The sequence below is a fragment of the Calidris pugnax genome, unplaced genomic scaffold (assembly GCF_001431845.1).
Source record: "Calidris pugnax isolate Ruff unplaced genomic scaffold, ASM143184v1 scaffold209, whole genome shotgun sequence".
NCBI lineage: Eukaryota > Metazoa > Chordata > Aves > Charadriiformes > Scolopacidae > Calidris > Calidris pugnax.
Window position 1 is genome coordinate 1,594,895 of NW_015090978.1, and position 13,921 is coordinate 1,608,815.

Here is a 13,921-nt window from a genome sequence, read left to right on the forward strand (position 1 = left end):
AGAAAAAAAAAAAAAAAAAAAAAAAAGAGCAAGTACAAGACCAAGTTTAAGACTGATGGTAAGCCAGAAAAGCAGAATGTCTCAATATCACTGTCATGTTGCTTGACCAGTGTTTTACCCTTTAATATAGTGCTGCCCATTTTCTTTTCTCCTTCAGTGATTTGTGAGGACTCTTGTTTTGTAAGTACTCTGCTAAAAACCCCTACAATTCCACCTGATGAATCTGGCACAACTCCCATCTAAACAGGTCAACGAAGCCTTTCCAGTTACCAACTTTTTTGAAGACTAATATCTGTTCAAGGATCAGGAACTAAAAAAAAAAACACCAACCCATAGATAAAGGATAAAAAACACCCAAACAAAATACGCAACGGTAAGGGTAGTTTAATCATTACAGTCATCAAGGAAAAACAAGCAGCCATTTTATGTGCAAACAGTTTTCTTGGCCAATACAGGACTCTTGTGCTCAAAGCCTTTTGACTGGAGTTTGTGTCTCATTTCCTCACACAAAATTTTAACCAGCATCAATTAAAATTGAGATATGACTAGTACAAAACATTACAAAATTATAAATTTTCTAAATAACTTTCTGATAAGTCATAATGCACAATATACAAAAACTGTATCAACAGCAACGCTGAAGATAAAAAAAGGTCTGATTCAAGCGTTACCTTGCAGCTAAAATTTCAAACAACTACAGAACTTGCAAGCTGAAAGTAAAATACAGTGACATTATCATTAAAGGTAAGAGAACTGGCAACGAAGATACTGCAAACATACCTTTCATACTCCTGATAACTTCTGTGCTTTAACTGTTACAGTAAAAATTTCAAGCACCATGCATTTCTAAACAAACTCATGTTTAGCCTGGGAAGCTTAAGACTCAAATTGTATTTACTGATGATGTCAAAAACCTTGACAGATGCAGTAAAAACATGGAAATATGCAAATATTTCTAATTTTCCAGGTGTGTTACAATAATGACCAAGATGACTCTGGAAATAGTTAAGTTTCAGTAATTGAGTGCCAGAAAACAGACACAGCTTTTTGATACTGAAATTAATTGCCTCTAATATTTAAATATGTAAACATGGTATTACCTTCATAGCATGGATTTCTTCTATTAATCTCTCAACTCGTTTTTGGTTCTTTAATTTCAAGTCTTCTGAACCCCTGCAAATGAAGACTGTCTTTATTAAAAAAAATACAAAATAATCTGGTTTATTCATTTTATTTCCCTGTGGGTTAATAGTAGCAAAATAAAAATACTGTAAGAATGACCACATCTACATTCCCTTGTTGTTAAATGCACATTTTAGCAAACAGTTGAACACAATCCAATGCTTCTACTGTTCTGAACAGAGGAAGAAACACTGAGGATTTACCAGAATACTAAGAAAAACAAACGTTACTTCATTATAAAACAGTAACTACAATTCCTATTAACAATACATAGGAGACACTGATATCTCAAGTGTAATTACATTTTAAGAGCAGCAATATTTAAATATAAAAGATCATTGGACTTGCTTCTTATTTTGCACTATTTGCTAATATCGTAGGAGAAGAATACACTCGATTTACACTTCAAAAACAGTAACAGATCTCATACCATCTCCAACAAGACACGTCATCAATTCTTTGGGCTGGTCATCCTTAAAAACATAATCTAGAAAACATTAACCATTTACTCAAATATTAATTAATACTAACTAATTATTAAAAAAAAGTCTGATCTGTATATACATGCAAACGGAACAGTATATTTTGCTATAGAACCTTGCATACAACCACAGTGAGAAAATGTTGCATAATTCACGTTCAACAGCAGAATAACCTAAAAGACCAACTCTGACACTTTTAAAACGTGTTGTAAAAGGTTCTGTAACTGTTTGGGATTAGCTTCCAACAGACTGAATCTCTTTTAAAAAAGTTATCCCAATTTTGCTTTATGAAACTGCTTTTCAGTTAGTATGTTTAGTCTACCTAAAAATACCTGTAAAAAACTAGACCTGTGTAAAGACAAGGCAAATAGAATTTAAGGATTATACTGCCTTAAGTTTTAAATGTAATACATGTTTCTCCCACTTGTCTGTTTTGAGAAAACACTTACTATACTCTCTCACTTATAAACACACAAACAAGAACACTGATATTTAAAAACTGACTTTTTCAACTTTAATTTCCCGATGTGTCTGGTTAGTCTGCGAATAGTGAGGACTCTGGCCTTCTTCACATCTTTTCTCATCTTCACAACCTGTCAGAAAGATGGAAGACATTATAAAGCTTGTTTTGCTTGATTACTTTCCATATATAATACATTCATTACATTGACTTAAATTTTAGAAAATAGTTCAACAAAAAGAACTATTTTTGAAAACAGAGTGCATTCCCCTGCTAACCAAATCCCAGTACAACTGAATTCAGATTTCATTTAAAAATCAAACTGCTTCCATAAACACCAGAGGAAGAATAACCAACAGTCTAAAAATGTGTCTGAGGTCTAAACAGAAGACAAGACATTCCTAACTAGCCATACTTTAATATTATTCTTAGAGCTAGACTGAGCTAGAGATTTGAAAAGACTCACCTTTTGCCTTCACTTTGTTTGTTTTTGTTCTGGTGAAATAGCACCAGTACTTTTCCATTAGTACATAATACATAAAAGTATTTTCGTTATGAAACGCTTTGAAAGACTAAGGAAAGACTCCCAAACTAAACATTATTTATAATAGAAAAGAATTCAAGGTATAAAAATCATATAATGTATTTGAATTGATTTTTGTTGAAAATAAAATCAAAGTGATCTCCAACTCACTACAGACTCTTCTGTCTACCCAGCATTCTGTTCCCAAAATGTAGACAGTATTAAAGAAAACTTGACAATGATGTTTTGGTCTTCGTTCTCACCCGAAAATAGAAGGAACACAATTCTAACTATTATTAGACAGATGGTACAAACAGATAAATCTTTGGAATCTTTTGTTATTAAATTCAATCATGGGAAACCTTAGGCCTAGATATTGTCTTGTCAACGACGCTCATTTTGGATACAGGAGTCAATAGTGACTTATAACCTTGCTTTTTTACAACTCAAAAAACCAAACCTTATTTGTTCATATGTATCTTACTATCACTATTAATATTTTGTATTTAACAGTTAAATTTAGAAAATATGAAATGTTAAAACAAGCAAACAACAACAACAAAAAAATATCAGTCTTGTGACAAAAAGACAAATCTCTCTTAAATTCATCCAGTGGGATATTTTCAAAATACGCTGGCACCTCTTTATCCAGGAATGTCTTTACCTCACATTTCTACTTTATCTTCTAATTTCTCAGAAATAACATCAAAATGATTGCTTGATGGTGACTACAGCATCAAATCAGTTCCACCAGGATCAAGCTTGACCAAAAAAGAGAAAAAATAAATCTCCAGAGCTCACGGAGGAAGCCTGGCTAGTATATGTCCTCTGTACAGAGACCATAAGGGTGGGATTATATCAGTTATTAAAAACCAGAACATCCACATATTTTGCACACCTGATTATGTTTGCAGCTAGGCTGCTAGCACAAGAAAGTGGTTAAGCTTACTCAGCAGTGGATCTCCTGAAGGTTGATCAGTCAGAGCAAAACAACTTCTATAGAGGGGCACATGCTGATCGCTGGCCCCATCCGCCAGAGCAGAGGAGGGGCATGTGGACCAGTGCTCCCCCAAAATGTAAGGGAAGGAAATTGCACTTTGGCAGTTTTACTGGCTCCTGCACAGAGAGAAGGGAAAAGGCAAAGAAGGTTTTTTGGGACAAGAATGAGTGACTTAAAATTGGTCTCCTGTTCTAAAGTTTGTACAGCAAAGGTCAGAAATTACCTCAGTTACCCTAGTGAAAATAACTGTACATGCAGGTCTACCTACAAGCATTTCTACTTCAGTTAACAGCAGGGACCGTGTGCCAAAGAGCACCTGTGCCAAACCTCTGCTAGACAGCAGCACTGCCCAAGTCTTCATGCACTAAGGAAGAAATCCTTAACATTACCATTTGCCATCTGTCCCTGATAAAATTTCTTTCTGCAAGACACTGAATGGAACTATCACAGCTCTATATTACATCTTCATCCAAGGGGGAAGAAAGAAAATGAAGCATCTCCTGGTTGAATACCTCTTAGATACTACGTACATTCAAAGAATTTGACACTTCAGATGCAAACTGAGTATATGTCTTCTTACAAAGTTGGGGGGTGGTGGTGTTTATTTTGGTTTTTGTTTTTTATTTAAATAACCATTAAAACATCCACAAGCTACAAATACATGTGAATTTAAATAATTCATACTTCACATATTAGTTAGTGTGTATCCAAATGTGAAGTATATTTAACTTTCTCTCAAAAAATATTTTGTAATGTATTTTTTAATAGAAATATTAATGCAGACACAGCATGTTTCCGGGGCCTACAAGAGCCAAAACCCAGCCTCCCTGCTGCCAGCCAATGAAGGCTGTATAGATATATGACAGCATGAATAAGGGAAGGTATTCATTCTTTGGCAGGCTAGGAATATCAATTTATGTAATCCACAGTCACTTCTTTCACACGGGACAGTATGCATCAACTGTGTTCTTGGAAGTACTCACAAAGTTCTCATGAAAGCAGTCAGTTCTTTGGGACAGAAATCAAAAAAGTTTTGCTTTAGATTTACAGTGTGCCTGAAACAATGGGGCTTAGACCACCAGGGTGGCTCTGAGGACTCACTGAACCATCCAACTCTTGTCTTACAAGATGAGATAGGCAACTTCAAGTGAAAAACAAAAAGCCAGTACCCCCTCCCACTTGCCAAACAGTAGCAGATTTTGAAAAATACTAACAGATATTTACTCTTAATAAGATATTTTCTATAAATAGTGTAAGAAAATACAACAAGAAAAGAAGTCTTTGCACTGAAACTTAAGAAGGCTGCAGTGTAAGTCAGCGTCACACTTACCAATCCTTTAAGACCAGGCAATAAGAATTTTTAATCTACTTAGAGACTGCAGTAAACGCAAAAGAATAATTATAAACACAGGCAAATCTCAAAGCAAACAATTTATTCTATCAATAGGAACAAATCCTAGGATTCCTGGAAATTCATGAAGCCTGCAATTGTAAGGGGAAATAACCACTTCAAGGATTCCTTGCAACAAAAAACAAAAGACGCTTTCCTTTGTTAAAGACATTTCTTTATTCTGAAGGAAAACATTATCCACAGGGCAATTAAATAATTACCATTTATTACTAATAACAAATACGTGTGTTTATTAATGATTAATAAATATTAATTATAATTCTTAAATAGTAAGAAGAAATAAGATTAAAGAAGAAATATAGGTAATATATAATTTATTATATCTAAAAGAAATCATAGAACTGAACTCACTTTTAAAAACAAGACTAGGTAGTAACACAGACTAGCCTGAAAGCACATGAGCATGTTTCAAAAGCTATGGCTAGGAATAAAAAATCACATCCATTCTGCACTGTGCCTTCCGTAGTATAGTCTAAGTATTTATATTACTACAGATCCTAAACAAAGACGAAATGCAAAAACGTTCCATGGCTGCACGTATTCCACAAAGAGAGGCTTCCATCACACCAGCAGCTTACAACCTACAGTATGCACTGCCACAGAATATGACACGTACCAGCCAACTGCACATAAGCCATTTCAAGCCCTAGGCAGACAGTACCCACTGCTGTTTCAAGAAAGGGCAGGCTAAGAAAGAGCACAGCGTAAGATCAGCATTACTGGTCAGACAAGAACTAGAAACCCTCTCCTTCAATGTACCTTTGCCCACGAAGTACACAGTACTGAGGGGGACTGTATGAGAAATTGCTGACTTCAGTACAACTGACACTGAAGGGATACTTGGCACACAGCTGGCAGGACTCACTGCTAGTAGTGGCAGTGCCTGGCAATGGAGAGAGCCCCAATTTGGATGGATGGGTACACTTGGCACGGTACAAAGGAACAAGAGGGTACACGGCAAAGCAAGAGGACTATTTCCAGCAAACAATGCATCTAACAACTTTGTGTTTAAAGGCATCACAAGAACCACGCCACAGAATTTACAGCTGAGGAAGGGAAAAACCAACAGCTTCAGCCACTTTGCCTTGTTATTCCAGGTTGCTCCTGCCTCTGAAGGTTAAGTAACTACTCCCGGAGATTTGTTGTCTTATGTGGTAGTCCAATCAAGCCTTCCCCAATCCTCAGCATGTCCAAGACCTTCTCATGGCCAAGCACGGGGAAAAAAAGGGATAGAAATTGACACAGGACTGTTTAATTGTACCTTTGATCTCTAAGTTTCCTTCTAGCTTTTTTTTGGTTTGCAAGACAATAGTTTGTTTTGAATACTGGTATTTCAGTCATAGTTCCAAATTACTTAATTTCAACTAACAAAAATCTTGGAAGGGCTGAATTGGTGCCTGAATCAGTGTTGCACTACTGGAAAGGGCTTTTAATCACATACATTATCCTGTTTAAATTAAATGGACATGGTTATTGTATATAATACATGACAAAAACCACGTGTAAGAGATCTATTTTAAGAGCCTCCTATATAATTACACTGCTACAAAAAAAAAAACCACATAACCTTTTATGAAAATTTTCAAGCTTCTTGAAGAGAAACCTAAGGTATTTTTAGAAGAAAGAACAAAAAAAATAAATATCTGTTTTAGGTTCCAAAAACCTAAACCACTCTAGAAAAGTCCTCATATTAGCGACAGCAACAGTATCACACCAAGCAACGTGGGCAGAACAACAGTATAGGTGCAATGTTAGATTCAAATTCACCCGACTAGTGAAAGGTATTTGCCTTCACATTTTTAAGACAACAGCAGCAAAATTCTCAAAGGAACACTACATTATAATAAAATGTTATACTTGGCCATTCCTGAAACTTGTTTTGAGGTCTGTACAGGCAACATGCCTCCAAACTAAGCCAGTGTTCAGCCAATTAGAAAAAAATAAAGGAAAGTGTGACTAAAGATTTGTAGATGTATCAAGAAAGGTACGTGTCTACTCTGAACCATAGTATCAACTATACTTGATACTTAATCCAATGGATTAAGAGAGAAAATAAGCAATAACATGTTTCTGGTCATGACTCGTTTAATAGATTCTATTAAAAAATACTGAAATATTGAAGAACTGTGGAGGTTTACAATATGAAAAGTCTTTTTTTCATGATACCATATACAAAAGATAGTACTATACATGAAAATACCTGAAAGACCCAGAATGTCCTAAATTCTTCCTAACTCAAAGTTAATAAAATTTGCTTATGCAGTTGGCTCCAGCTATCCAAAATGCATGAAAGCCAAAAAACTGATGGCTGTGTCTTTTTCGTCTGAGCAGCCTGAAGCACATACAACTGTTCTCCTTGGGCTTCAGCCCATGAGGTGCTGAACATTTTGGTCCTGACCCAATAATGCACTTAAATTATTAAATCCTTAAACAACCAGCACTAGACAGACTGGAGTTTCTTCATCCACTTCTGCTTTATGCCAGCACACAGTCTAGTCCTAGTTCTTGTACAAGTAACCAGAAAAGACAAATTACTCTGTTCTTGTCAAAGAAGGACACTGGACCTAACCTCATTCAGCAAAACTCATTGTAAGAGTTTACAGTGTTCTGAAATATCCATAGTATTATACAAACACACACACACGCATTAAACAGAGACCTCCCTCCTCTTCCCCACCATGGTGAGGTCTCTCCTATATGAAGATTGTCTTCAAGACACAAATACAAAAAACCCTGTCATTTACACTTTAAACATACCATTCCTAAGCTCTGTTTTCTAGTTTTACACAGACATGTCCAAATCCACTTCACAACGTAAGGTTTCACATCTTTTCTACCACTTGATGCCTGAAAAAAAAAAAAACTCTGTCTCAGGAAAGAATCTGTTTTACATATTCCTGACCATATCACTATCAACAAATTAGCACATATCTGCACAAACAGGGTCTAGTGAATGAACAATAGCCATAAATGAAATTGTAGGTGCAAGCTACAGCTACACCTCAGTCCTAGTAAAGCCCTTTCACGCCAAGAGTACCCGCACAGGTTGAAAAGATAGTCTGATCCATTAAGATCCTAACGGCTCAAAGTAGAAGGAAAAAAATATTTACAGGCGCCCAAAGGTATACAAGAGCTTTTTGATTTTACTACATTAAGAAACTTGCTTCTGAACCCCCTCAAGTTTAAGCAGCACTGCTTGAGTAGAAAGGGAAAAAGTCATTAAGAACATACCAAATCAATTCTTTATGTTGCTTAAATTATGCATCAACAAATGTCAAAGCAAGAAATCCAGTTTAAAAAAATAAAATGAAATCTATTTAAATTAAGTATTCAAAGTCACTCCAATACCTGTAAGAAAAATATGGCACTAAGTAATGTTTCAGTTCTCACTGATCTTCTTTCCCTTCCTCGTTTTAGGGCACACCAAAAGCATTGGTTTCATTTTATAGTTACTTGGCAGTCTCCTAACCAAGAAATTACTATGGCAACAGAGTATTCTAAACGTTAATTTTTGGTGCTATTTGGCAACAGAGAGTTTTAAAATTCAAAACACCTGCAGCTGGATCACATATTAGCCAGAACTAACAATAGTACATAATCTTTTGAGTGAATAATCTAAGTGAAAAAATGTTTCTGGAACTTCATTACAAATATTTCTCTCTGTTATCTGGAATGTCAGCTTGAAAGATTTAACGATTTTTAGATTCTTAGGAAAAGTTAGGAATTGCCAATTTTACTTTTTTTTCTGTTTTAGAAAGAGAATCACTATATTATAGTATATATTTTATGCATGTCAAAATATCTGGAAAAAGCCAGTCTTAGACTTTTACAGCTTCATGTATTTGCATTATAAAAACATATGTAAGTAGGGAGGTAAAGGCAGTAAGAGCAACATAAATGGATCTATGTGCAGTATCAGGGTTCCATTGTTCAGTTCCAAGGGAGTTTTACACAGATATATATCCATAATAAAGAAAAACCCCATACATCCTAACTTTACAAAACACAGAACAAGGTGAGTTTTCAGCCAGATAAGCTTCCTGAACTGTTTTGGTCTCATGAATACTATCTAGCTCCAGGACCAAAGAGCAAAGCGAGAAGGTAACAGAGAGATGGACTACAACAAATGAACTACCCTTGTGTTTAATATAAAGGATCAAATCCCAGCATAGAGAATGCTACGGAAATAGTTCTTCAGCTGGTGTCTGTGCTGTATCAATGTAATGTTAATCTTGCCTTTGCCATCTTCAGCTATATGCAAACAGGTTCAAACTAAATGGACTCAATTATATCACAACACATCTAACAAAATGTAGATAAGCTCATGAAACATGAGGCAACTTTTTCTGGATTGAGATATAGCACTTTGCTGCCCAAAGCAGGCAGAAGCACCACCACTAGCTGAAGGCACCTGCAAAGCAAAACACCCGCAGCCTCTCAGGCCTCTGGGCACTCACCCTGTCAGATTCCCAAATAGAGCTGCTAAAGATGGATGGGAAAAAGCACACTGCCCACTTGGGCATGTTTCCACCTTTCTCACAGGAAAAGTAATGTACACACTCCTTGTGAGTTACTGTCAAACCCTTCCTCCACAGTCTGTCCATGCTGCTTTCTTCATACTTTCTCCACTGAAGCACCGAAATACGAGTTTCTTTTTTTCAATATAGCACTGTATTTCCTCCCACATGGAGAACAGTTGTCATTTCTAGCATAATTTCTCCAAGTGGAAACCACAATGGGTACTCGGACTGCAAGCAAAGATCATTTTCATCTAAAGGTTTTGAAAAGCGATTCCAAATATCTCAGATAGTTGGGATGGAGTAGGGCTGGTCTAGAATTACTTGCTTGTTGCCAAAGACCAAAATTTAATGGATTTACTGCTTCAAAGTCGGTGTCCCACTGTATGGAGTCAGGCTCTGTGTAGTACTTCAGAAAGTATTCAAGCTCTCAAGTCCAAAGCAGGATCATGAGCCGGGCAGACACTTTTCTAAACCCTAAATAAACAGCAGTAGTTGTAAACGTCCAGATAAGAACTAACTGTGATAAACTAGCCCGAAGTTGCTATATCACATAAATCAGTGCATAGGTCACCACATGGAAATAAAAATTACACAAGTCTTCCAAAACAGAGGACTACCTGAAGGCAATTTCTAACCCTGTATTTAATTGATCAGCTGGACATGAGTTTCAAAACCCCCAGCTAGCACTCTGCTAAAAATATTTCCATGGAATGTTGCAGAGAGATGTGATCAAGGCAGTCAACACAGCCAAGCTCATATCAATGGAGTTCTATGTCCAGGATTTCTTAATTAGACCAGAGCTCCAGCTAGAACCCACACGTGAACTTCACACCCCCTTATGCTTTGATTTCACAGGAAAACAGTAATAGCAGAAGCTACAGTAATGACATAAGCATTATCAGGATCACCACATGTGAATAAATAACGAGTGGTGGGGTTCTTGTCCCCTTTTTCTCTTCAAATGGTGACTTTTAAATGTAGATGAAAAAGAGAGCATTGCTCCTATGGCAACATTATGAATCTCTACATTGTTTCCATAATCTGATGCATAACACCACACTATACTTATTTACAAACAATCTGTGTAATGTTTTATACCAATTATAGATTACAAATATTATCCAAATCTGTAGAGTTGAACTGCTAACACGGAAAGAAAATTGTGGCAAAACAGTGTGTGACACTTTCCACATAACAAAGTCAGAAATGCAACAACACTCTTTCCAGTATTAATGTGGGGTGTTGGGGGTGTTACTTTGGTTTGGGATCGTTACTCTTTCCTCTCCCTGTCCCACCCCCAAAGATGCACTGTCACGTTGCTATTTCCTCTCCTTCCACTTCAAGTAAAATAGGCACCTTTCTGCAGAAACCGCACATCTATTAAAAAATGAGACAGAAGATGTTTACAAACTTACAACCCCTGTTCAGAAAATGTAACATGGCTCAGGTAAATGTATAGTTCTCAAAGATTAATCTCCTTCTATCTAAGAGCGAGCCTGAGCAACACTGTTGAACACTCACCATTCTTTCACTTTCCACGAACCACGAACCACAGTATTAGCCTAACCACCAGCAAGGAGCTAGAACTCTGACTTCCTGGTACCAGATCAGCAAGTGCTTTAAATGCAAGTCTAATTCAAATTCAGTCCATCTGTCACCACTCCAGAACACCAAGCGATGGGTTTCTCTAACAGAACTGAGAGATGCAACACTCCTTGTTAAGTAAGCTAGCAAGATTAATTATCAACTCCTTTGCAACAGAATGTAGAATTAAAGACATCATACCATCTTGCAAGAATAACAGCAGCAGAGCAACCAGTTGGCAGCTCAGATGAAAGGACAAACCAGAATAAGGGAAAGTGGTCTGAGGCACCAGCTCAGTTTGCTTGCCTTAGTCAAGCAGGTATCAGTGGGGTATCAGACATTTGAAAAAGTGCACTGAAGAAATGTTTAAGAGATGGCAATGGTAAGAAAGTGAATAAACTCTGGCAAACTGTAAACATAGCACTGTTTCCCTTACATTCTTCCTACTTTCCTGCATGTGCTTCCATATAGCATTGACTGTTGAATATTCACAGAATCATAAAATAGTTTGGATCACCTAGTACAACCCTCCCTGCAATAAGCAGAGACATCTTCAACTCAATTAGGTTGCTCAAAGCCCCATCCAGTCTGGTCTTGAACACTCTGGGATGGAGTATCTACAGTCTCTCTGGACAACCCGTTCCAGTGTTTCACCACCCTCATCATAAAACATTTCTTCCTAATGTCCAACCTAAATTTACTTGCTTTCAGTTTAAAACTGTTACTCCTCATCCTATTGCAACAGGTCATACTAAAAAGTCTGTCTCTATATTTCTTATAAGCCCTTTTTAAGTATTCAAAGGCAGCAATAAGGTCTCCGCAGAGCCTTCTCTTCTCCAGAGCGAACAACCCCAACTCTCTCAGCCTGTCTTCATAGGAGAGGTGCTCCAGCTCTCTGATCACCTTTTGTGGCCCTCCCCTAGACCCACTCCAACAGATCCATGTCTTTCCTGTGCTGAGGACTCCAGAACTGGACACAGTACTCCAGGTGGGGTCTCACCAGAGAGAAGTAGAGGGGTAGAATCCCCTCTGTCGACCTGCTGGCCACACTATCTTTGATACAGCCCAAGATGTGGTTGGCTTTCTGGGCTGTGAGCACATCTTGCCAACCCATGTCCAGCTTTTTATCCACCAGTACCCTCAAGTCCTTCTCCACAGGGCTGCTCTCAATCTCTTCATCCCTCAGCCAGTACTGACACCAGGGTTTGCCCTGACCCAGGTGCCTGGCCTTGCACTTGGCTTTCTTGAACCTCATGAGGTTTCAAATAATGGGCCAGTAAATTGCACTTGATTAAATGGGCATTTCAAGCATCCTCATATCATTCTTCTGGCCAACCAGTTGCTCTTTGCATGCTACAATTCAATTTCAAGGAACTACACGACTTCAACATTTGCAGATCATCCATCCCTGACCAATAGGCCTCCAATATCCTATGGCCAGTCAGCAGGTCAACCATCATACTTTCTGTCACAGATTAGCGTGCAAGGGTATTTTGTCATTAAGTAAAACATCAAGATTCATTTTTGAATCACAAGAAAACTGCTCAGCTCTAGCTGCAAGAAGATAAGTCTGCTGTACTAGGGTACTAATTGGGGGTGGCATGGGAATGGGGAAATAGGGAGAGTGGCAGCTGTATGCCAGTTAGCATACAGCTAATTAGCCAATGCATGCCAATTAGCATACAGCTACAAGAATGCATTATGCCCCTTCTTTTTGCGCTGGCAGAAGTGATCTCATATTATTCATGCATTCATGTGTTTTGGAAGTGCTTTGGGGCAACATTCACTGAAAGCAATTATTTGCATCCAGAAAGGTGGCACAGCTTATGATGGGCTTTAAGCCCACCAAGCAGGGAATCAGCACCTGAGCTGACTCAAAACTTATGATGGAGACTCTGAAGACTACTCTGAAGGATCAGCCAAGCTGATTCTTCTATGTCTAATGCTACTTTTTAATAGTTTATTTAGACTTGAGTTCTTTAAACATGACATCAATCTGTATACTTTTATGTAACACTGATGTTACAATAAATTACTTAATTTACATGCTAAAAAAGTGATGAAAACATACCCTATCCTACTTTTAAAGTATATTGTGTCCATGTCATCTTAGAAATCCCACTTTCTAACTGTGTTTCAATATGTAGATTTTCAAAATTTATTTGCTTCTCAGCATTTCCAATTGACTTTAACTGATGACCATTTTTGCAAAAAGACCGTGGTATTGCTTCCTAAGTCACCAGAGAAAAACCTCAAGAGTCCTGTGAGCCAATACATTACAACTTTTCTCAGCTATTCTGAAAGAGTGGAACATTAAAACTGTGTGTATTCTGGAATTAAATTTGTTAACCTGGTTTCTGAGGAAATTAAGTTTGTCAGCACATTGTTTGCCTGTCAGTATCCCTCCTCAGTAACTTTCAGGCTTACAAAATAGAAACCAAGTTTGACAAATCAACACAGGCCAGAGCTCCTACACAGTTTGTGAAAACTGGTAGCCAAGCAGGAGATAAGGACTAAAATTAGCATTCCTAGCATGGAAGAAATACATAAGCAGAATTCAAATCTTTTCCACCTTGGCTGCAAATTAGTACATGCATACTTATTTGCCAGCGGGTCTGGCTCTGAACCAGACACAGAACACCAGTCACATCTCCTAATCAGCCAAACAGGTGGGAAGCATGGGCCATAACTACAGTTACTGATTAGTGCTCAAAGAGAGTAATTCCAAGGAAAATACATTAAAAAACTGTAGAGACAGA

General features: G+C 37.4%; 1 protein-coding gene across 3 annotated transcripts in view; it reads right to left on the reverse strand.

The window, feature by feature from the left end:
• SRFBP1 (serum response factor binding protein 1) overlaps positions 1-13,921 on the reverse strand; it is a 76,627-nt gene that overhangs the window by 46,354 nt on the left and 16,352 nt on the right. The window contains exons 1-3 of one of the 3 annotated variants that reach the window (XM_014953420.1): positions 3,597-3,729; positions 2,169-2,257; positions 1,101-1,173 (exon numbers count right to left, since the gene is read on the reverse strand). In XM_014953420.1, the coding sequence (XP_014808906.1) occupies positions 1,101-1,173; positions 2,169-2,248 (153 nt within the window). In that variant the 5' untranslated portion in view covers positions 2,249-2,257; positions 3,597-3,729. Of the gene's footprint in view, positions 1-1,100; positions 1,174-1,612; positions 1,670-2,168; positions 2,258-3,596; positions 3,730-13,921 lie in introns of those variants that run through there. The other 2 variants (XM_014953421.1, XM_014953419.1) reach the window with 2 other exon arrangements.